This window comes from Oenanthe melanoleuca, chromosome 7 (genome assembly GCF_029582105.1).
Source record: "Oenanthe melanoleuca isolate GR-GAL-2019-014 chromosome 7, OMel1.0, whole genome shotgun sequence".
Lineage (NCBI taxonomy): Eukaryota > Metazoa > Chordata > Aves > Passeriformes > Muscicapidae > Oenanthe > Oenanthe melanoleuca.
The window spans coordinates 5,257,360-5,279,930 of NC_079341.1; the positions used below are offsets into that span (position 1 = coordinate 5,257,360).

The window sequence follows — 22,571 nt, forward strand, 5'->3', positions numbered from 1 at the left end:
TGCTCTACCCCTGTGATGGTTCCTGGAGGGTCTTCCATCAGGCAAACATTGTAGTTGACACTGCATTTCCTTTGCAGCTGAGCACCATGACTTTGGACAAACCAAACTTTGTGTTTACATAAATTAATAAAACTGGAGGAACAAAAAACATTAGATTGAAGCAAAGTCACATCCCAAGTGGATGTCTTTGAAAACTGTGCTGAGGGCTGTGTGCTTTTACAGAAGAATGGGCTACATAGTGCATTTTTGAAGGTTTAATGTAGGATCACATCAAAAATGTGCACAAAAAGGGCAGGAACAGATTTCCTGGGTAAGAAGAAAGAAATAATGTACCACTGTGTTAAATTAGTAAGACTATAAATAAATAAAATCACTTTAAAGCACCAGTGGAGTAGTCTGGTTTGTCACAAAGCCATCACAGATGTGGTAAAGCAGTAAGTACAGCTTTAGAGCATTTTGGTGTGCTCCAGGCCACAAAAGAGATGTGTGAGAGATACTGCTCAAAATTATTGAAAAAATTGATATTGTGCCATCTCATTAGTCCCTGGATGCCATTTGCACCAGCACAAGTGAGAGGTTCAGTCACCAAAATCACTGCAATGGGTAAAAGCAGTGTCAGAGTATATAAAAGGCTCCTCACTTAATTAAGGGATTGCAAAAAATGCCTCTCGTCTCTTCCAAGAAGCCCATCATGCCACCCTCATTTTTCATGTGCTAATGAAAAATGCTTAATTCCTCTGGAAAAACAGCAATTTGGTGGCTTCCAGTTTGGGAAATATTTTCACTGTAACATCATAAAATGTGTGACTGTTACAAATGCTGTTCATTTTTCTCTTACTGAGGTTTTAAAGTGCAGCACTGTGCTCTCTCTGGCCGTTTTTAATGGGATTAATGTCAGTATTGGGCTGCAACTGGATTAAATCAAGGCTGGTGTTAATCACAGAGAAATCCTATGGGAGAGGCCATCTTCAGAAGTGTTGGCTAGCAAAGGGTGAAACCCAAACTGTCTGGGGATTTTCTGCATCTTTAACAGGGTTTTATGATTTCACAATTCTTTTCATAGCAGAGTCACAATGAGTGTGGACCCTGCAACTCCAGCACTCATCCATGTGACTTCAGTGGGTGCCTTGGGGCAAATAATGAGATTTTTAACATTATTTAACAAGTTATTCCCAGCTTTAATAATTGTTCCATAATTTACCAACTCAGCAGAAGTACTTGTTAAAGTCACCATCCCTGGAGGTCTTCAAGAAAAGACTGGACCTGGCACTTAGTTGACACAGTGGAGATCAATCAAAGCTTAGACTTGATGATGTTGGAGGTCTTTTCCAACCTAAATAATTTTGTGATCTGTCTGATTCTGAGAAAATACTGAGGACTTAATACCTGGAGGACTAAGAACTTCCAGAACCAATCTTGCCCCTAAATTTTCCCTTTATTTTTAATTACAAATAAAAATTTGAGTGTTGCAGGATGTTGTTCTTTTAGTCCAACAGCAAACCTGTCCCAAGACTGCTGATTATTAACTGAAATCTTAAAATAGCATTATTATAATATTCCCAAATACTTCTGTCCTACTTATCATCATCATATTTTCAAACCACCCAATAACTCAACACTGTATTTTTACTGTACTAGTGTAGTAGGGCTGCAGATAATTCCAAAGAGGATTGTTCTTTGATGACCCCATTTTAATTTCTTTTAAGGATGGGAGAGTAGAAAAACAAAGAGAATTTCAAATATGTTGGCAAAGAATTCTATTAAAGCACAAAAATTAAGGTTTTTTTTGATTTTATATTTTCAAGAGTAGTATTAGCAATATGATGTTGGTTCAGAAGTCAGGTAAGGTCTGTGTTGGCGACTACAATTCTTTTATTGGACATATGTTACTGAGCATTGAACACTTTATGGATTTAAGAATAACACCACAAAATCAAAAGGCTAAACTGCAGACCTGTCATGAGAAGCAGGCCTGGTGAGTGTGTCTACTCCTATAACTCAGCTGAGAAAAGGGGGAAAAAACTGCCATTATAAGAGAAGAAGCATGTTATAAATTATGGCTACAGAACTAGACAATCTTTCCTTCAAGGTCCAAAGCACTGGAAATCCCAGGTTCCCTGTGCACATGCACATATTTAAAGTTAGACTCTGCCTTATACACGTTGTTTATCTGTAAGAAAACTTAATAAACCTGTACTGATTCAAACAGTTCTCTTAAGAAAAAAAAAATCATGTATTTCAGAATTATATTTCAGAATAAACAATGATACATTTAAACCCAGATAACAACGTACCCAAAACAGAGCAAACAGTGATCAAGAAAGAGTGAACAGGGAAAGCCAGTGTGAATCATGACTTTAAGCAATGGTCTTTGCCAGATTTCATTCCTGCTTGCATCAGAAAGGTAAATTGTCTTTCTTCATCTCATAAGGGCAGTTTTCTACAGTTCTTAGTAAAAGAAAAAAAAATACATTTCCAGAACTTGCACATATCCAAAAAGAAAAAGGCGGAAAACAAGAGGGAGAACAAAAACTAATAAAAGCTAAACCATAATTTCGTAGTAAACAATAGAATATAACGTGCAATAGTGCAATTTCTCCTTGGCTGCTCCAGCAGTGAAGTCTGGGTAGACAGTCCCCTGCATGTCCCCGTGCAGATCCCACATTTAGCTGCGTGCCTGCCGGGCGCTGCCGGGCCTCGGAGCCGAGTCGCCGTGTCCGGGCTCTGCCTTCCCCTTCCCCAGGTGCCGCAGCTTCTGATCCCAGCGCTGCAGAGGGAAAGGCAGAGAAATCACAGCACAGCTTACAGAGCCCAGGAGAGGTGACAGAGCCACATATTCACCATCAGCAGCAAAAGCAGAAAAGCTGTTGCTGTTTCCACCGTGTCACCCTGCGCCGGGCTGAAAAGTGCGATGACAGCTTGCTGGGAAAAGTCATTTAAATAGGAAAAAACATTTAAATTAATCAAGTCAATTTAAATTAATTTTTTAAAAACCCATTCTTATTTATTTATTTTTATTTTTGCAGGCAGTAGAAAAAAAAAAAAAAAAAAGACATTATAAATATAGCTGGTACAACTGTTGATGCTCTTGGGAAGGAAGATGTTATAATAAGTGGGTGGTGATGTGGCAGGGTCCTCAACATCCCCACGCTGGGTGCAAGGGCAGAGGCAGCAGACAACAAAGAAGTAAATGAGAAAGTAAGTGTGTTTGTGCTCCTCAAAAAATTCCAACAAATGAGGTTATCACCCAAGAACTGAAACTGAGCAGAAGTCAGCCCATGGCAGCAATGTGATATTTTTTTTCTCTGCAGCACTGGATTTCCTAGGATTCTGCCAAATCAAACAACAACCTGAAACAAGATCCCTGTATCTTTTCACTCACTGATGTGAGAAATGTGCACAGAAAATCTTGCTTTTATAAACAAATTTTCCTGCCAGTGATCCTTACACTGATGAAGAAAGTGCTGAGTGGAAGAGAAGATTGGTTTGCACAGGCACAACAATTATAGCAAATGAATGGCTGAGAAAATGTGTCAAAATAAGGATATTCTGTGTAAAGTGACACTCCTAACAATGTCAAAACCACTGATACTTTGCAGCTCATTGAATCATAGAAAGGTAATCCTTCCAGAACTTGGAAGGCATTAGAAAACATTTAAGTAAGAAAAAAACCCAGAATATCATTTCCTATAAGAGAGTTGGGGTTGCTCAGCCTGGAGAAGGGTTCAAGGAGATCTCACAGTACCTTCCAGTACCTAAAGGGCCAACAAGGGAGCTGGAGAAGGACTTTTTACAAGAGCATGTAATTATAAGGTATAAAACAGAGAGTACAATGGAACTGATAAAGGGGCCTCATATCTCAGGCCTGATGGAGCAGGAACAGAGGGAGAGACAGACACAGATAAATGCTTCCTGAGCAAGAAGTGACCAAGAAACATGCTGGGAAACTTTTTAGATAATGTTTTAAACTTTAAGATAACATTACCAAGTGACATAATGTCATGAAGAATGTGGAACCAGTGGGAAATTGTTCCCAAAAACAGAACCCTATGTAAATGCCACACAAGTAAAATCTTATATAAACCCCTTGTATACTCAATAAAATTGGCTTCTGATCCAAACTCAGAAGTCCCTGTCTCTCCATTGCTGATGTGTGATGTGATTACAAGGGGTAATGGCTTTAAAGTGACAGACTTTATTATATTATATTGTATTGTATTATACTATATATATGGAAGAAATTCTCCCCTGTGAGAGTGGTGAGGCACAGGTTGCCCAGAGAAGCTGTGGTTGCCCCATCCCTGGAAGTGTTCAAGGCCAGGTTGGATGAGGCTTGGAGCACCCTGGGATAGTGGAAGGAGTCTCCATGGCAGGGGTGGGACAGGATGGGCTTTAAGGTCCCTTCCAACCCAAATCATTCCATGATTCTTCAGTGCATGACTTGTGTTTGAGCTCGTTTTGCCAGGCCATGACTTCCCTATCAGGTTCCTTCCTCATCCCGTTTAGAAAGGTGAATTTAAAATAGTTGCTAATCCACAAAATTTGGTGAGAGCAGAACTCTACTTAAGGAATATTAAACCTTAAAAGTATAATCTTGACTTAGTCTGAAAAAACATTTGTAAAACCCCCTGGTCTGTTTGGGTTTTTTTAATTCATATCACAACCCAAACTAAGCAGGCATGTGTTGTGGAACAACAGCTTGCCTACAGATTTAAAAAACACTTATTATCTCCTTTTTTCTGACAGTGGTTTTGACTGCTGCTACACTGGGATACTTTGGGGTAATTCAATGTATCCTTTAATTTACTCAGCATCCAGTTCTAAGTAATACAGCAAATAACACACCAAGTTAGTTTTTCTTACGTGATATTCATTAACTGGAGGCAGTACATGCATTTTCTTCCCTGATTTTGAAAAGACAGGTAGATGTTTTATGGCACCCACAACACTTGACTTCTGGTGAGGTATTTTCTTACCTTTATTTTTTTACCAAGACGTTCCTTCCACTTCTCAGCTATGGAGCCTTCCACCAAGAGTAACCTGCACAACAGAGACAACCAGTTACCCAACACACACCAGACTGAGACCTCAGTGCCTGCAGAGAGCCCTGCCCTCCCTGAACACCATGAAGGATATGTACAGACACCCATACCAAGTTTTCCTCCCATCTGGCTCTCACATGCAGCTTCATGACAGGGGAACAGGAACAACAAACGTTGTTGTTTGCAAGGATAACCCAGGAGGAGTCACCTGGAGCGCTCCTTGTCCTCGTAGCCCATGATGATGTATTCTTCATTGGCACTGAGCAGTGGGCACAGGCAGCCAGAATTCGTGTGAAGGTTTACAGTGTCCTTTGGAATGTTCACTAGGGATGATTTCAGGATCTCCTTTACTTCCACTACTGCAGTGACATCGTGACATTTAGTCTTCACCTCCTTCACTTTGGCCCGAATGACTGGGAAAAAGTCAAAAAGAGCCTTGTTAGAATCAGCAGATAATGCAGGTCACTCCCAAGCTGTCCTTGGTGTCCTCTTTATCAGAAGCTTAGCTGAACTCCTGCAATGTCTCTGCCTCCATCTCTCCCCTTCCTTACTTCACCCTCCAACAAGAGGTCCAGGCAGCTCAGTGTGATTCTTAATAATATGGTCAGGAGCAGGAGTTATGTACCAGTTCGATTTTTTGTTTAAGCTGGCCTTTGACTTCCTTCCTTTCTTCTTTACCCTTTCCACAATAAATATATTAAATCTATTTCTGGTGTGCTCTCCCTCTCCTTTGAGCTGTGGCTGCTCCCTCTTTGACTACCTGCAGTACAGGTGAACAAACTTTATCACTCTGACCCTTACACAAAAAGTGAATGTGCATTAAAACTTCTCGTATCACTACTTCTGCTGGATGACAGGCCCTTACCTTTTTTATTCTCTCCAGTGACCCAGGACTAATCTGCTCTGCTCTTTATGAACTTCAAATGCTCCTGATCTTGACCCAATGACCTCTCCAATTGTATCCTCTCTTGCCCTTTCTTTTTTGCCTTAAGTTGCACAGGAGGAAAGGTTGCCTTTCAAAGGCAGAGCTTTTCATTCTCTCGTGGTGACCAGTGAACTGATGCCACATGCAAATGCAAAGCCAACCCAGAGGTCATGCTCTAGAGAATGCCACATCACTCACAGCCTGCAAACAGGAATCCCTTTCCACACTAAAAATAGGAGACACCCCAAATTCCAAATGTCTCCTATGTGAAAAAGGTAATACAGGGGAAAGAAAACCATGGACTGACACATCTCACTTCACATGCATGGCCCATAACAACCCTCAACCAGCACGTATTATTGCAGGCACATTAAATACAGTTGTCAACAAACACTAAGTTATGCATTTAGTAAGCACAATTTACCCTAAGTGATCCCCTTTCTCAAAACCTTCTAAGATCTCAAAATAAAATATTGCTTTAGTTTTGAGATATTTCAAATGCCTTTAGAATCCTATTTAATTTCAAAAGCTTGAGAAAATGGACAGGAGCATGCTCAATGACTCTGCCATATGCAGTTTCTGCCTAGAGAAGAGTCACTCTAATTCTTTTACAAACAAATCCACCAAAATAACATAGAACTGACTAGTGATCACAAAAGTGTTTGAATTCAGTTATAATTTTTTAGCTTTTAACAGCAACTATTTTTAAAAGAAGACAGTCTGACTCTGGTTTTATATATGCATAATCCCAATAAATATTATACAGTCACTACCATTTAAATAAAGCCTCAAAATTCACTGAACCTAAGGCTCTTTGCCTGATTAATGGGAAAAAGGAAGATCTGCAGATAGGTAAGGCCTTATAAAGTAAGGGTCTTATTGCCTTTGTAATATTATGGCTCAGATCTGATACTTTGGCTAATCAGAAAAGGACTATGGAAAAGTGACTTGTTGGAACACAAGTTATATAATCATTACATGTTCACATCGTGGTCTATGGTGGTTGATTGGATTATGTTTGTCATTATTTAAAACTGTGTAACTGGTAAAGGCCTAAATGCTTTAAAAAGCTGGTTTTTGCAGTAAGGAAGGGCCCAATTGTTCAGTTCCTGTGATATGTATTCATTGCCTTCATTGGTATAATTTGCTTGAAACAAACAGTACGAGGAAAAATATGAGCCTAGAGCTGTGATATGCCTGAAGAACAGGACATGTGCATTTTTACAGGTGTTACTGACAGCTGGCAAGATTCTCATTGATTTCAGAAGGAAAAGAACTTGTTAGATCTCATAGAAAGCTAGTGAGCATGAAAGCTACTAAAAAACATCCCCTTCTGCAAAAGCTGGGTATACTGGAAATCACAAAGGCATTGAGGCACAGCAGCCCACAATGTCATCTTTGTTGCATCACTGTTCACTCTAGAGAACCCCAAATGCCTGCACCAAAACTGAAACAACTCCACAAAGACACTCCTGAACTAACATATCAAGCTAATCTCCTTCACCCTTCAAATGTGGAAATGTTTCAGACCACACCTTCCTCCTGCAATAATTAATACTGGGTTACCACCAGTAACTGTGAACTTTTTAGGCTGTTTTGATGCCAACTCTCCCCCTCCTGCAGCCTTAAAGCATCTGGGAGCTGGCTGTGCACTGTTCTCACCATAGTTGTAGTTGTTGCGTAGATAAGTCTTCTGGGTGGCTTTTACAGGCTTGCACTTGCAGCGGTCTGCAGAAACAGAAAGCTTTGTTCAGAAAGAAAAGAGCATGTATTCAGTGACAAATCTGCCCAAAACCTTTAGCTCACACCTAACAAAAATTTTGCTGAAACCACAGGGCATTCCTGGTCTATTCTGCTGGGAGATGTGGGACTGTCCATGAGACTTTAAATGTTTTTAGGAGAAAACCTGACATACTAAAATTTAAAAAAAAAACAAACCCAAACCACAACACAACAACAAAGACACACAGACTTCGAGTCTGAAGTGACAAAATCCTCATTTTAAGCCAATTCAAGGTTCAACCCTGTGCTCACAGGTGCTGTAATTCCATCCTTGCAATGCTGTTCTTACTTCTGTACTAGACTTAATGAATTCCCTTCTTTCTGTTCCTTTAATCATGCAAACCATAACAGAGACACAGAAAGAAAATAAAGTGGCAGTGCATGAGTGATCATTTTTTTTAATACTGTGTACCTCAGGTTAGTTTAGCAGACTGGGATATTCTGGCTAGCAGACACTCATAGGATAGTTGGCATGGGAAGGGACCTTTAAAGGCCATCCAGGGACATCTTCAACTAGATCAGGTTGCTGAGAGGTACATCCAATTCACCATTAGGAACTGTGTAAATTTTACACCATTTTATTATGGCCCAGAAGCCCAAGTTTAATGAAAATAGAGAAATTCTTAGCCCTTGTGGCCAGAGGGATAGCCTTCAGAAAACAACACAAATGAGCACTGTCAGAGCAGCATTTCCAGAGGTGCAGATGCCAGACAGCTGGGAACTCAAACAGAGGTAAAAATATTTTCATTAGTGCCCAGGGTATGCTAATGCTGAAGCTCCAGACCCACAGTGGTATTCATTAACACCCCTGGTATTTCAGGGCTGGCTGTTCTACTGCAAATATTTACTTATTTTACACTAGAGGAGTAATTTCAAACAGCAGTATTCAATCCCAGTATTACACTTGCATGGCCATCTATTTTGACATTTGATTTGGCATAAATGGAAGTAGATTTAATGCAGCTTATTTCTATACACCACCACTCTAAATATCAATGCCTATAACCTAGTGATTTAGTTAAATCCAACATGAAGAGTCTGGAAAAGAACTTTTATTTGCTATATAAGATTCCTGCATATTAAAAAAAATTTAAAAGGAGATGGAATCATACAGTTACCGATTTCCCAAATCATTATTTATTTTCCATTGGAAGAATTTTTGTAGTTGAAAATACAAAAAAAAATACAGGAAGGAGGAAAGCATTTCAAAAGAAAAGTGTATTATTTCCTTGAATTTCAAACACATCCTCAGGAATCTATATATAGAGTTCTACAGACTTTAACTATGTGTTTGTGTTAAAATAACAAAAGCAGAGAAGGGAAGTGATTTTTGGCTTCCCTTCTGCCTTTGTGAGCTCATGGATAGGCCAAATTACAGCTCCCTTTATAAGCTGTCTTGAAACAGAGCATAAAAGATCAGCTCCTGTGACCCACACTCACACAGGCACCCCAGCACTCAACTCCAACAAACATAAATCCAACAACTGACATTACACAGTATTCTTTTGCTCTACAGTACTTTGCACTGTGTCCCAGCGAAAATATAATAGACTACATTGCAAGACAAATAGTCTCATATATCCTTCAGTTTTAAGGCAGCACTGGCTTACTTCATTAATCTCAGAATATACTTCATTAGTCTAGTTCAATTTCTAAATTATAGACCTGTGTTCTTACTGAAGAACCTCCTAGTCACTCTCATGCTTTTAAATTTACATTTAAAAGAACTGTACAAAATGCTGCCCTAGTCCTGATTACTATTTAGAGATACAGAAACTAACACAGAAGTCATTTGCCAAGGTCAGCTACAAAGTTAGAGCCAGAACCAACTCCTCTCTCCCAGTTCCTGGTAGAGTGATTTCAAAGGAAGGCAAATGTTGACCTTCCCCCAGGGAGCAGGAACACCCATGAAAGGTGGCTATAAAATGTACTGCATAGCCTGATGCTGAGGGAAAATCCCTCCTCAGGAGCTGCCAGAATTAGCAGAAGAGCTCTGAGACCACAACAATGGTCATGTCCCAAGCAGAGACAGGCAGCAGAGGCTCCCACCGGCTTTGACTGAGATCACAGCCAGCCAATAAAATTTCTTTTCAAGTAAACACAGGACTACCAACTGCTCAAAATCTCTGTCCTTGAAAATTTCACTCTGTAAATGCCAAAAGACATGGACTACATGGGAGAATGGTTTTCCCCATGGATTGCTACCAAGAAATATTTAATATGTGTGTCATCTTAAATATATATGCCATGATCAAAAACCTGGCTGTAATACTGACCCATACAACCACTCAAACCTGGCAAATACTTCCCAGATAGACAAAGGATAAAAAAAAAAAAATTAAGAAAATTTTCTAAGAGACTTGAGGAGCATGGGATGAAGCAGAGAACACTGTAGTTCTCTGCCACAGAGGTAAAAAAGGTCTCCCAAAAAACCCCCATGTAGACTTGGAGGGAAGGTTTTGTCAGCAGACACTACCATGGAAAAAGGTGTCTCAAATAGGGATAACCCAGGAGTTCCCTGTGACCATGAACAGCAGCACAAGCAGTAAGATGCAGAAACCACAAAGCTGAGAATGGGATTTTTTAAAAAAATACATCAGTCTGCTGCTTGCAAAACAAACAAATAAAAAGTCTCTATTTACAATGGCAAAACTACAGATTTACTTTACTGAACATGAAGATAAAGCCATTTTGAAACATGGCCTTTTAGGTGGTCCAACTGTGCTTGTCAGTTCAAACAGATGTAGCAAATTGAACAAAAAATAATGTACAGTAAGAGGCAGTGATATCAGCAGATATTGCATCAGCAATTTTTCTGTGCATCCTTACCCTATTTTCTACGGGATTCTTTTAGGTCTGGGATCTAAAAAAAAAAAAATCTTTGGAATTTTTTAGGTCTGGTTTTGCTTTCATCATCAAAAAGCATCACAACACTAACAATATGACTGAAATTTTCCTCTTCCACTGCAGGGTCACTCATTGGAATTCCATGCTTTCTCCATGCCTATGGACAGGCAGCAGTAAAGATATGTTCATAGTTTTGATATAAGGTGACACTAAGAGCAAACAGCTTTGCTTTCATATTCAAAGTGAAGCTTGTATGCTATTTGTACAGTCTGCATTGAGCATGAAATACTTTCTCAATGCCACACAACCTAAAATGGCTTCAAGCAATAAAGATACTAATATTAGTGACAACTATCAAGTCTTCCAGACTCCCATGCTCAAGACAATTTAAAGCAAAGTTTGTTAAGGGTCTTGCTTTTATGGTTTTTTTTTTAACTGTACCTGGGTTTCTAGAGGGTATGCATTGTGATTTAAAGAGTATTTTGCATGAATATAGCTGCTTTCACATTGGGACCTACTGATTCAATTTTTTAACTGTGTTATAAACTGGTCATTACTTTTTGCAATTGGGTCACAGAGCTTACTGCTGAAATTATAAATATATAGGGATCTAATGATAGGTTCAACCACCATGCTTGGGTGTTTATATTCTTGAAGTGAACATCAGTGCACACTGTAACTCATCAGCACCTCTGCAGAAGCAAAGACATGGAGGTCAATGCTAGGCTTCCAAGTCTCAATTTCTTGACAAAGACCTAAGAGGAGAACTTTGGATGGAATCATAATAAAATTCAAGGAAATCTACACCCACTGGCTTGCTTGAGCAAAAGATTCACATTCTTGTAATTATTATATACCATCCTGGGCTTTGCTGCTCTGCATTGGCAAGCAGTGGTAATCCTCAAGGGGTTTTATTCTGTTCCAACAAAACTAAAACAGAAATAAAAAGCAACAGGAGATTTGTTGGAGTAGGTGCCATCCCCAGCCTCCTCAGGCTACTGCAAGTATTGCCATTATCTACAAAGAGTACTAAATTTGATTTGAAAACTTTAAGGTCAGAATGAACCATTATCTTCACTGGTTTTGCCCAGAGAAAAAAAAAAAATCAATGTAATGATTACTCTCTCTGTTCAAGACAAAACTTTCAATAAAATCAGCACAGCTCTCTTCTTTTGATGGACATTTTGAGGCTCACCAGCCCCAAATCCCATCTGCCCATGGAATGCAAAAGTACAATCTACAGTACTCTCAGTCAAGACTAAGTATTTAAGTATTTATTGCTTAGTACCCCTCTTAATTAAATATTTAAAGGATTTGAAAGTCTACAGTTTATTATATAGTTTTATAAAAATGTACTTACCAATGCCGGCCCCTCTACAGTTGCCATTATTAGAATCCATAGGGAAATCTGGCACGGATTTGTAAAACATGTAAAGAAATGTTAGTATTTTTAATATTGGATTATTTCACTACACATACATTACAATGGTTTCTCTTTGCCTAACATTGTACGTGGAAACTTAATAACTTTACTAATAAACAGTTTGTAATATTCTAGAGGTCAGTCCACTAAAACTGACACAATGTCTGACAAATTTCACATTAATCCAGCATATCATGTTAAATGCTGAAGCAGACTAAATATCCTATTTCCATTGCTACAGACTGGCAGGTTTCAGACAAGGGTTGACATTTATGCCATGAATTTTGATTGCCTACAGAAAACACATGTAGTGTTTGCATTTAATTAGATGATGAAGGAGAAATTACTTTGAGGCATTTTTTTGGTTACTGAGGAAATCAAATCAACTAACCACAATCATACTGTTGAAGTAAATGCCAAAATAAATGTTTCAGACCTTCCCCTCAGTTTAAAAACACACTGATTACTCTGAAGGACAGATAAGGAAAAGAAGTTTAAAAAGGCACTATGCCCAAAGAACTGCTTTCAAACACATTCATAAGTGCAGTGTGTCCCACATTAGTAAAATGCATCATTTCAAACCTATTTATTAAACCACATAATTTAATGGGTTTATACATATATTTAGTCATGAAAAACACGTATGTTAAAGCATATGACCTTGAATGAGCTAAGGACAAAATAAATGCAAGAGGAACAAGAACTGGGAGAGAAGCAGGATACTTTATTAGAACAGCACATAAAATGGAAAAACAAATGAGCTTTCAAAGGAAAAGTCCATCTGTAATTTTGCACCCTTAGTCATTTGTGCTGCTCTCCCAGTTCTGAGATCTGGAATCCTGCAATCATCTTTCTTAGATTCTTACATAATCATGGGGGCAAGGCCATTGCCTTCACAAGGTAGAACAAATGCAAAAAAAACTCCTCTCTTGCAGCCTGAGCTGCATTTGCTGTAAAACAGCCCAGGACACTCAGTATTCATCATGACTTTAGATTGTGGATTGAATTTTAAGGACCAGGATCATTATTTAATCACAAATTCTGTAAATACGTGTTTACAAGAAAAATAATATTACTTAGCTAACCTTCTAATTTTGCCATCCTTGTTTAAAAAAAAAATTAAAATCTCCACTTAATGAATACTTATACTACTCATAGCAATATGAAACTTCATTTGCATAAATGAGGGTGCAACTAAATCACAGGCAGGGCAAGAGTAAAACTGAAAAACAACTAATTCCCTCACATAATTAACTTTAAAAAAAATTGAGACTTCAGGAATAATTATTCTAACCAACATAAGGATATACAAATGGTATAGAAAATGGCATAGAAAGATTGAATAGATGCTCTTTTATATTCAATATCTTGTTGCCAATAAAACAGCACATCCGTTTCCTTGCAAAGTTCCAAACTATCATAGGATCTTAGTTTATAGAAAAAACCCAACATTTTTGTGGAGCCAGTCTGATCTTTGCAATCAGGTACTTCCACAGAACCTCTGAATCTTCACCATGCTGCCTTGTATATCTATACTATACAAGCTGGTTCTTACTTAATGTTTGATTGTTCACCTGAGTTATTCTCAATGCATTAAGAATGCATTTTATATATTTTCTCTATATATATTTTATACCAAATGCATTCTGATATTCTAGGATGTGATGAAAGAAGAATTGAAATGGCTTCCCTCTTGCAAACATTAAACAAAAGGATAACCACACTTCTCATTCATCCTCTCCTGGGCCAATTATCTTGTTCATTCAGCCAAGCTACAGCTTTAAATCTACAATTCCTCCTGATGTGGTAAAAGCATAGAGAGCACTCAGGTGCTCAGGACTGCTGAGAGCTCCAGCTGTAATGCAAACAGAGGGAAGGGGGAAAAAAAGCTATTTAAAAAACCCCAAACAACTGACTTCCTATTGCTCCATTTCTCTTCGTGGGCAAACCCTCTGCCAAGTTCTGCCTATGCAAAGCAATCTTGCTGAAATAAACACGTGTCAGTGATGATTAGCAGGGTTGCCAAAGAGGGGAATACTATCCAGAGGTCCAATCCAAAAGTTTCCTATTAAATTTTGTTTAGGAGCAGGGGACAAAATCCAAACTGTTTTTTCCAATATGCCATCTTAATTAATTGCTTTTCACAGGGATCCTATATTTAAAAAAACAAAACAGAACACTTACAATGAGAGCTAAATAAAAGCCACTTGCACAGTAAGTGTACAAAATAACAATGCCTGCAACCACAGATGTGGATGAGAGGTTTGAAAAAGAGAAACAATTTGGTAATACTATTCCTCATAACAAATCTCACCAGGTTTGGATGACATTTAATGGCCCAGGTATTGACTAAATGCTTAGATTGTAAAATCCTACAAAGGCAGATGAAGTGTAGTGAGCACCTAATAGAATTGGTGGTCTCTTCATTACTAAGATTTATATTATCTTATTAATTCTCTTATTCAAGCTGTATTCTTATCTAAATAAGATATGGTGAGATAACCTGCCTGACAAGTATCTTCCAGTATATCACACTGCTCTGGTTTTGTTGCTAGTTCCCTCTTCAAAACAGGAATAAACATTTCACTTGAGACATAAACACTCTGCTAGGCAGTAGCAGCCAAGGACATATGTTGAAGATGCTTTTTTAGTCAGCATCCCAACACCAACACTGGTCACTTATTACCTGCAAAAAAGGCAGGTCCTGCCTCTAAAAATTCTAGATTTGAGACAATTTAGTCTCTCAGCAGTTCCTGCTGCTTCACAGACCTAATGTTTGACAGGGTCCTGAATGAGGGAAGCAGATAATGTGGTAGACTGAATGAAGAATAAGCATATGCACATGAAGACTGAAACATATGGAGCAAGCAAACAGGACCTCCTAGAGATGTAAGCAGAACCACTTTCACCTCTAAAAAGCACAGGACAGGGATGTGGGATATATGCCATAGGAGACTTCAAATATTATCTAACTAATCTGACATCTGGGTGTTAATGTACTGTCAAGATGCTCTTCTATCCTCCATCCTGGATGATGATTTGTTGGATCCTCCACAAAAAGTCAAAATATTCAGCACCACACTCGCCTCCAGAACACCCACACCATGCCTGCAGCATCCCCCTGTTTTCTGGCTGCAAAGGAACCCAGAGGTTTCCCAAAGAGAATAAAAAATCGAGAAACCTACACTTCCCACATGACACTTGTTTTAAACCCATCTCTGTAACTTGAGGAACTTAAGACCTCCCAGTCAGCACTCCCATTTAGGTTCTGGAGACCAGCACAAGCCCAGGGGATGGGCTATTCCTCTAACTGAGCCCAAAACACAGCACTGTTGCCAGCTTTCTCCATCACAGACACTGCAGCAGCTGCTTCACCCCTTCACTGTGTCAGCAACCCCTTGGCCCTGTGACAGGAGTGTCCAGATCTTTCCCAGCACCTGAACTCAAATGGAAAGAGGTCCTAGAAGACACCTGTGATGGACTTTGCCTCAAAGTGAACTCCTTACTGAGATTTATCACAGACTTTACCAACCACATTTCCCCCATATTTTGCATCAGTCACAGGCTACTGGGAATCAGGGAATATAACCGATGGAAATTGGGCTTGTGGACCCAGACCCTGCTTTGACAAGGACAAACACTGACTCATCATCCTGCTCCCTCACAGCAGGGACAAGACAAATGTTCCAATGTTCACCAGCAATAACGCAGAAACCTCAAGAGGAAAGGAAACAGTAGAACCCTGTTACAGGTAGCAAAAGAATGAAAGCAAAAACAAGATTTCACTTCCAAAGAACATAAAAGGCTCCTTCTACAACAGAAAGCCATGGAACAATGGATTATATTTCTGTCTGCTCTATTAGATGTATTTACAGACAGCAGAAGGGGCTAGAATGCTTAGGAGACAAATAAAAGCAAATAAGAGCAGGTATTCTGCACACTACTCATTAGGGAGTTGGTTATTTGTGTCTTCTACTGAGCAGCAATTTTTTATTTGGAGAATTGGATTTGGAAGTGTTCACCTTACCTCTCCCTAGAACAGGAATCCTTCCCTCTGCTTTCTAAAAGAACAGTTTTATTCCCTCAAGAAGGATTCTTTCAGTCTGGTGCATAATGCATCAGTTCAAAATATTCAGCCCAGAAATGAGAATGTCATCAGGTTCTCATTCACTGAAAGAGAGTTTTCATGGATCTGGCCCTGGAATCCCTCAAAGAGGTTATTGTACTGCTGAGGTCCTCAGAAATAGGTAACTCGGGGGCGATTTCAGCCAAGCTTCCTCCCTCCAGATTTGAATGTGATTGCTTTCAAATGACTGCAGACCTGCCAAACCTTGCTCATGCTGGAGGCATTTTTAAGGTGGTTTTGAAAGCACCTCAATGCTGCAGAGAAAGGTGCTTGGTGCTCAAAACCACGTCTCTCCAAAAGTACCCCAGCAGGACTGCAGCCCTCAGAGAGCAGCAGCTGATGGCAAAAATAGATGGTTGTGTTCATGGGCTGGGGAAAAAAAGAAGGAAAAGGCAAGAGGGAAGCAGTCAGAAGTTAGAAATAGCAGCAATGACTAGAGATACCAAGGTATGGAGGTTTCAAGAGGTGCAGAGGGTAAGAGAATAGAGTCAGAGAAGGAATAGAGTTTGTCTGGCCTGTAAATAAATGGAGATGGAGAGAGCAGCTTACCTGGGAAGGCTGAGCTGAGGAGCACAGTCAGGAAACCGAAGCGTGATATTTTGTCAGGAGAAGAAAACAGGAATTACAGCGTTTGGCATTACTGGCAGTGGGACACATAAAGCATTTGGTAGTGGGACAGAAGCACAGTAAAATACTGTGCCGAGCACAGCATGAAAAATCCCCCTTCCTTTCAGAGGACAGAGAGGTGAGCTCCCACAACCCAGCCCTGCATCTGTAGGCACTGAAGGAGACAGGCAGCAGCATAACAAGCTCGTGGGGTGCGTGGGTGCTGCTCTGCTCTGACCTCTCTGGTCTGCTCTCCAACTCCTCTAATAGTGAAGTCTGACAGAGCCACCAGCACTGAAACTTTGCACCAAAGAAAATGGTAGCCTGGCTCCACCAGCAGCAAATGCTTTCCTGAAAACACACAGGAACTGTAATCACTTTGGAAAAGGTCACAGCTCACTTGTGATAACCACCCACTAGCTTGCCTTAATTTCCTGCTCAACAGCTCCCTGTATTCAGTATTTTTGTGCTGCTCACTTGGTGTCCTGCCAACCCCTCCAGCCCAAAAGCAGCTGTGACAAGAGCAGGATCCCTGAGCACCAGCAGGTTTGTAGCTCGGTGGTGGCCTGAACACTGAGCAGTGCTCACCTGACTGTGCAGAGATGCTCCTGCCTCTGACAGTCCTGCTGGAAGGCAGGCAGCCAGCACCAGCCATCCTGTGGAATCACAGGGAGCTCAGCTGGAGAAACGGGATGCAGTGAGAAAGCTGAGCAACTCCACCAGCCCCCCTGAGGCCACAGGGGTCAGCCAGCACCAGAGCTGCTCTAGAGCTGATGTGGGTGCAGCAGGCACCATTTGGTCGCTTCAGGGATGTTGGGAACCAAACACAATGGAACTGCACTTCACTACTCTCCTCACTTGGCAATAATTTCAGAGCTCAGGGACCTCTTGGAGAACCTGTGCTGAAACCCGTACCCCCACTGCTAACCACTGAGCATGTTTTCTCCCCTTCAGGTGTGCATGTGCCACCACTAGCATAGGAAGCGGGTGGGGACGCTTTGGTCCCCCAGCTCCTGTCTGGAGCTCCTGAGGGGAGCACCCTGCTTTGGGAGGGAGCGGCTGATGACGAGCAGAGATTAGCGGGGGGAAGAAGGGGAGAGCCGGGGGCTGCCCCTCACTCGGGTGCCGATGGATCACCGTGTGGAAAGCGTGGAAACGCTCCCCGTCCGCGCGGAACGAGCGCTGCAGCTCCCGCACGCACTCACAGAGCGGCGGCGGGGCTGTCACTTGTCACACAGGCTGCAAAAACTTTTCCAGCAGCGAAAGGCAGAGAGGAGCCAGCAGAAGAGCGGAGGGCAGAGCGGAGAGAAGCGAGCGCAGGCGGAGGGCAGGCAGAGCTGCCGGGCTGCCCGCGCCCATTGTCCCGGTGCCCGCGCACTCACCCGCGCCCTCGGCGGTGACGATGGCCTCCGGGGAGATGCACACGCCGCGGTCGTACACGGGCAGCTCGTCGCAGGCCAGGCTGTCGGGCCAGGCGTGGCCGTAGCGGACCAGCACGGGCTCGCAGCCGGCGCGGGCGCGCTCGCACACGGACTTGCAGGGCTTGATGGGCTCGTGCTGGAAGTCGATGGTGCAGATGGGCGCGTACATGGCGCACAGGAAGAAGAGCAGGTCGGGGCTGCAGTTGGTGCCCAGCAGCCCCTCGAACTGCTCCATGGCCAGCACGGCGTTGGCCTGCGTGCTGTGGTGCAGGTGGTTCGGCATCTTGGTCATGTTCCAGGGCAGCGGCTTGCAGAGCGGGATGCGCACGGGCTCGCAGGCCGCCCCCTGCCCCGGCGGCGGCCGCCCCAGCAGCAGCAGCCCGGCCAGGGCCAGCACCGGCACCGCCAGGGCCCGCCACATGCCGGCCGCCCCGACGGTGAGCAGGGGCCGAGCGGGCAGAGCGCGGCGCGGGGGCGGCTCCGCCCGGCCCGGCCCGGCCCCTCACCGGGTCCCGCCTCTCTCCCCGGCCCCTCTCGGGGTCCCGCCTCTCTCCCCGGCCCCTCACCGGGTCCCGCCTCTCTCCCCGGCCCCTCTCCGGGTCCCGCCTCTCTCCCCGGCCCCTCTCGGGGTCCCGCCTCTCTCCCCGGCCCCTCACGGGGTCCCGCCTCTCTCCCCGGCCCCTCTCGGGGTCCCGCCTCTCTCCCCGGCCCCTCTCGGGGTCCCGCCTCTCTCCCCGGCCCCTCTCGGGGTCCCGCCTCTCTCCCCGGCCCCTCTCGGGGTCCCGCCTCTCTCCCCGGCCCCTCTCCGGGTCCCGCCTCTCTCCCCGGCCCCTCTCGGGGTCCCGCCTCTCTCCCCGGCCCCTCACGGGGTCCCGCCTCTCTCCCCGGCCCCTCACCGGGTCCCGCCTCTCTCCCCGGCCCCTCTCGGGGTCCCGCCTCTCTCCCCGGCCCCTCACGGGGTCCCGCCTCTCTCCCCGGCCCCTCTCGGGGTCCCGCCTCTCTCCCCGGCCCCTCTCGGGGTCCCGCCTCTCTCCCCGGCCCCTCAGCGGGTCCCGCCTCTCTCCCCGACCCGCAGCCCGGCCTCGAACAAAGGACGGAGATCCCTGCGCGGGGATCTCTTACTGTAAAGAGCCAGAGGGGAATTTGCCTCGAGCGAGCGCTTAAATTCTCCCCGAAGTAAATACCTTACTGTTTCAGACCAATCGCTCGGAGGTACACTCATATAGTTTCAGGAAAAACTTTTTTTTTTTTTTTTTTTTTTTTCCTTTGGTGCAAATGCTTAAGCAAGAGATGCGCACGACGTTGTTCACCCATCGCTATTTTGGAAGAGTAATAAGTTGAGGGAGATTCGGCTGAAACAGCTGGGGATGCTTTCTTAAGATACCTCACAAAACAGTGGCTCAATAAAGGGAGTTCTGACTTGATATGGAAAAAAAAAAAAAAAGCTCCTTGATATAATCATAGGATCACAGAATAGTTTGAGTTGGAAAGGACCTTAAAGATCATCTAGTTCCAAGCCCCTGCCATGGACGGGGATGGGACGCCTTCCACTTGACCAGGTTGCACAGAGAAAACAAGATGACATTTATTAGCTGAATAAATTCTTCCCAGCAACTGCTTGATCGCACTTTTATTATTCCAGTTTCTGCTCCTAAATCAAACCTATGGCTAGAAACACACCTACCACAAGCCAATGCTCAGAAACCAGACCAAAAATGTGAACAAGCTGTGAAAGCAACCATGGATACAGACTCACAAACACAGGGTCCTAAGCCTAGAAAGGCTTTTCTGCAGTTTTTAGTTTTATGACTGCAGATGAAACCTTGATCCCTTCAACTCAGCTGCTAATGTCCTGGTTCCAACAAAGGCACATGCCAAGCAAACAAGGAGCTGTGATATGGCCAGTGGAGTAGAGGTACCTTTTATTTGCCCACCTCCACAGGTGCTAATTTCAAGGACCAAAACCTTGTTCCCTGCACTCCTAGAAAAAAATTTGGGGCTCAAAGGGAGGCAGAAATGTTCACACACGTGTGCATGTGACAGCCTTAGGAGCCATCAGTCAGGCTGCCCGTGACCCTGCACCTGCATCCAAGCTTGCAAAATAACCATGAAGGGAAGCAAAAGGAAGCTTGCTCATCTGCAGGGGGAATTGGAGACAGAACTGTTTTTACTCATCTTCTTAGCTCTTCAAATTTAGTCATAGCAAAGCCTCAGGCTTGAGTTTTCCCTAGCAGTGTAAAAGAATGTAAGTTTAAAAAGCATGTGTGTAATAAAAACCTTACCTAGCTGGTTGGGAGCTGAATACATTGGGACCTTACCTGAGTTTTCCCTAGCAGTATAAAAGAATACGTGCTTAAAAAGCATGTGGTGTAATAAAAACCTTACCCAGCTGGTTGGGAGCTGAATTTGGACCCTACCTGACAACTGTGAGTGTGAGAGCCATGCATCCCTGAAAATGAGTCCTGTGAAATGAGCCAGAGTAATGCAAAGTACTCATTGACATAAATGAGCATACTTCAATATGAAATTCTTCCATCTTTGTATTTCATTTCTGGGATTATTTTTTTTTTCAGATTGATAATTAATAATTACATTAATCAGCTTTAAAAATATTTCCTGTGCTTTGCAGGAAAAAGCACTGATAATAGTGAATATTCCTATGCCTGCAACAAGGCTACCAAGTCCAGAAGTTTAATTTTTTAGCCCCAAGTCTACATGATCTATATGAGAGGACCTTTTACTTCTTTATTTAAACAGTAAAATTCCTGAAACTCCTTTCAGAACAGCAAATGCTGGCATCCCCACGAGATCACAAACATTAAAACACATTCCTATGCAACCTGGCTTCACATGTGGCAGTGTAGGTGTGAAGATAGCTCCCATGCATTCAGCTGGCAGAGCATTGCCCACTGCCCTGCTCTGCTGGCAAGCTCCTGTTTCAGCTGGGAGAGAATGGGCTGCTGGCAGGATTGGTCTGCATTCATCACCTCTTAATGCTTCCACTATAAATCACCTTATACAAGGTGGTAAAAATTCACCTCTGGCTGCAACTAGGCAATCTGATTACTGACCTGAATCATTGCTATTTCAACTAAATATTTACAGCCCCCCGTGTGTGCCAAGTTATTTTCTATTATACAGAAGCACTGTGGCCAGTCTTGACATCTTTTTTAAGGCATGAGGAGTCTGGTAAAGCAGAAAAAGGGACAGTGGAGGGGAGGGCTGTGGTTTCATGCTATTAAAATGCAGCTACAGTGCTCTGCTCTGCAGGTAGAGCTACACTAGCAGGAAAATAAAATGGCTAGAGGAAAAGGAGCAAACTACCAACCTACTGTGTGTCTTCATGTGCAGTTGCTGCACAACACCAGTACTGCTAATTGGAACTATAATAGGTGTAATACTGAAAATGGTGACTAGGGAGTTTGTATGTCAGCTGAGAAAGCATGTGCTGTGGTATATGAAATTTTCCACTAGTCTCAAAATACAAAGCTTGTACTCTGAATGTTTTACTCAGTGCTGTCAGGAATTTCACCCCTTCAATCCCACCACTTTCTGGAGATTTATGAAAAAAAAAATCTCTACAGCAGTGCCAAAACTCTGGGGCTGAGTTGTGACAACGGAGTTCCTTATCTTGAACAACTCCAAAAGGGCTTAGTCAAATTATGGTATCATCATTCTATCAGCTTGATGTCATGCATGACCAGCAAGAATTTCTTAATAAAAGTATGCCCAGGCAGCAGACTGAGATCAGCATTGCATGCTTGTGAGTTTCGTGACAGACTTTTTGGGGTTGGTACAAACCTATAAATTTAAAGAATAATAAAACAGCCCATAGTATCACACAAAGTCATTTCCTAGAATAAACAAGAACTCTGTGGGGTTGAGGCCTAAGGCAGGGATTTGCCTCTAGAGTAGCTCATACAAAATGTACAGAAAAAGGCATTGGTTGTTTTATTATTATTATCATCATCATTAATTATTATTATTCCCCACAAGAATCATGGTAACTTACAACAGTGCATAGTGCCTGTGGTCCAACTTATTCATCCATAAACCCATTTTAAAAACCCAACTTAGTTGCCTTGGACTACCATGAGGATGGATTTCAGCAGGAGGTGGCAGGAAAACCCACACAGCTCTGGGGATGGCCAACCAAGTTTATTTGGGGATACATGAACAGAGCAGAATGAGGAGGGCTGCAGAGAAGATGAAAAGGGATTGTGAGTTTTGTTGTTGCACCTTTCCACAAAAGGACGCTAAGTAAGAACTGCTTTCAGACACCTGGCATTAATTTATTTTTTTTGTTTTTTTTCCTTTACATAGTATCTATTCTTCCCCTCCTCCCTTCTTGTTTTTCCTCTTGCAGGAGGCAGATAAACAGCAAGAGGCTTAAGCAAGA

At 42.6% G+C, this 22,571-nt stretch overlaps 1 protein-coding gene across 1 annotated transcript; it reads right to left on the reverse strand.

Annotated features, from left to right (window-relative positions):
* Positions 1-1,740: 1,740 nt before the first annotated feature.
* On the reverse strand, positions 1,741-18,674 carry FRZB (frizzled related protein). Its single transcript, XM_056496635.1, has 6 exons — positions 18,134-18,674; positions 11,957-12,004; positions 7,630-7,695; positions 5,251-5,455; positions 4,977-5,040; positions 1,741-2,767 (listed from the first exon to the last, which is right to left on the reverse strand). Exons 1-6 carry the CDS (start codon positions 18,591-18,593, stop codon positions 2,666-2,668), a joined length of 945 nt encoding a protein of 314 aa, XP_056352610.1. The 5' UTR covers positions 18,594-18,674; the 3' UTR covers positions 1,741-2,665.
* Positions 18,675-22,571: the final 3,897 nt, after the last annotated feature.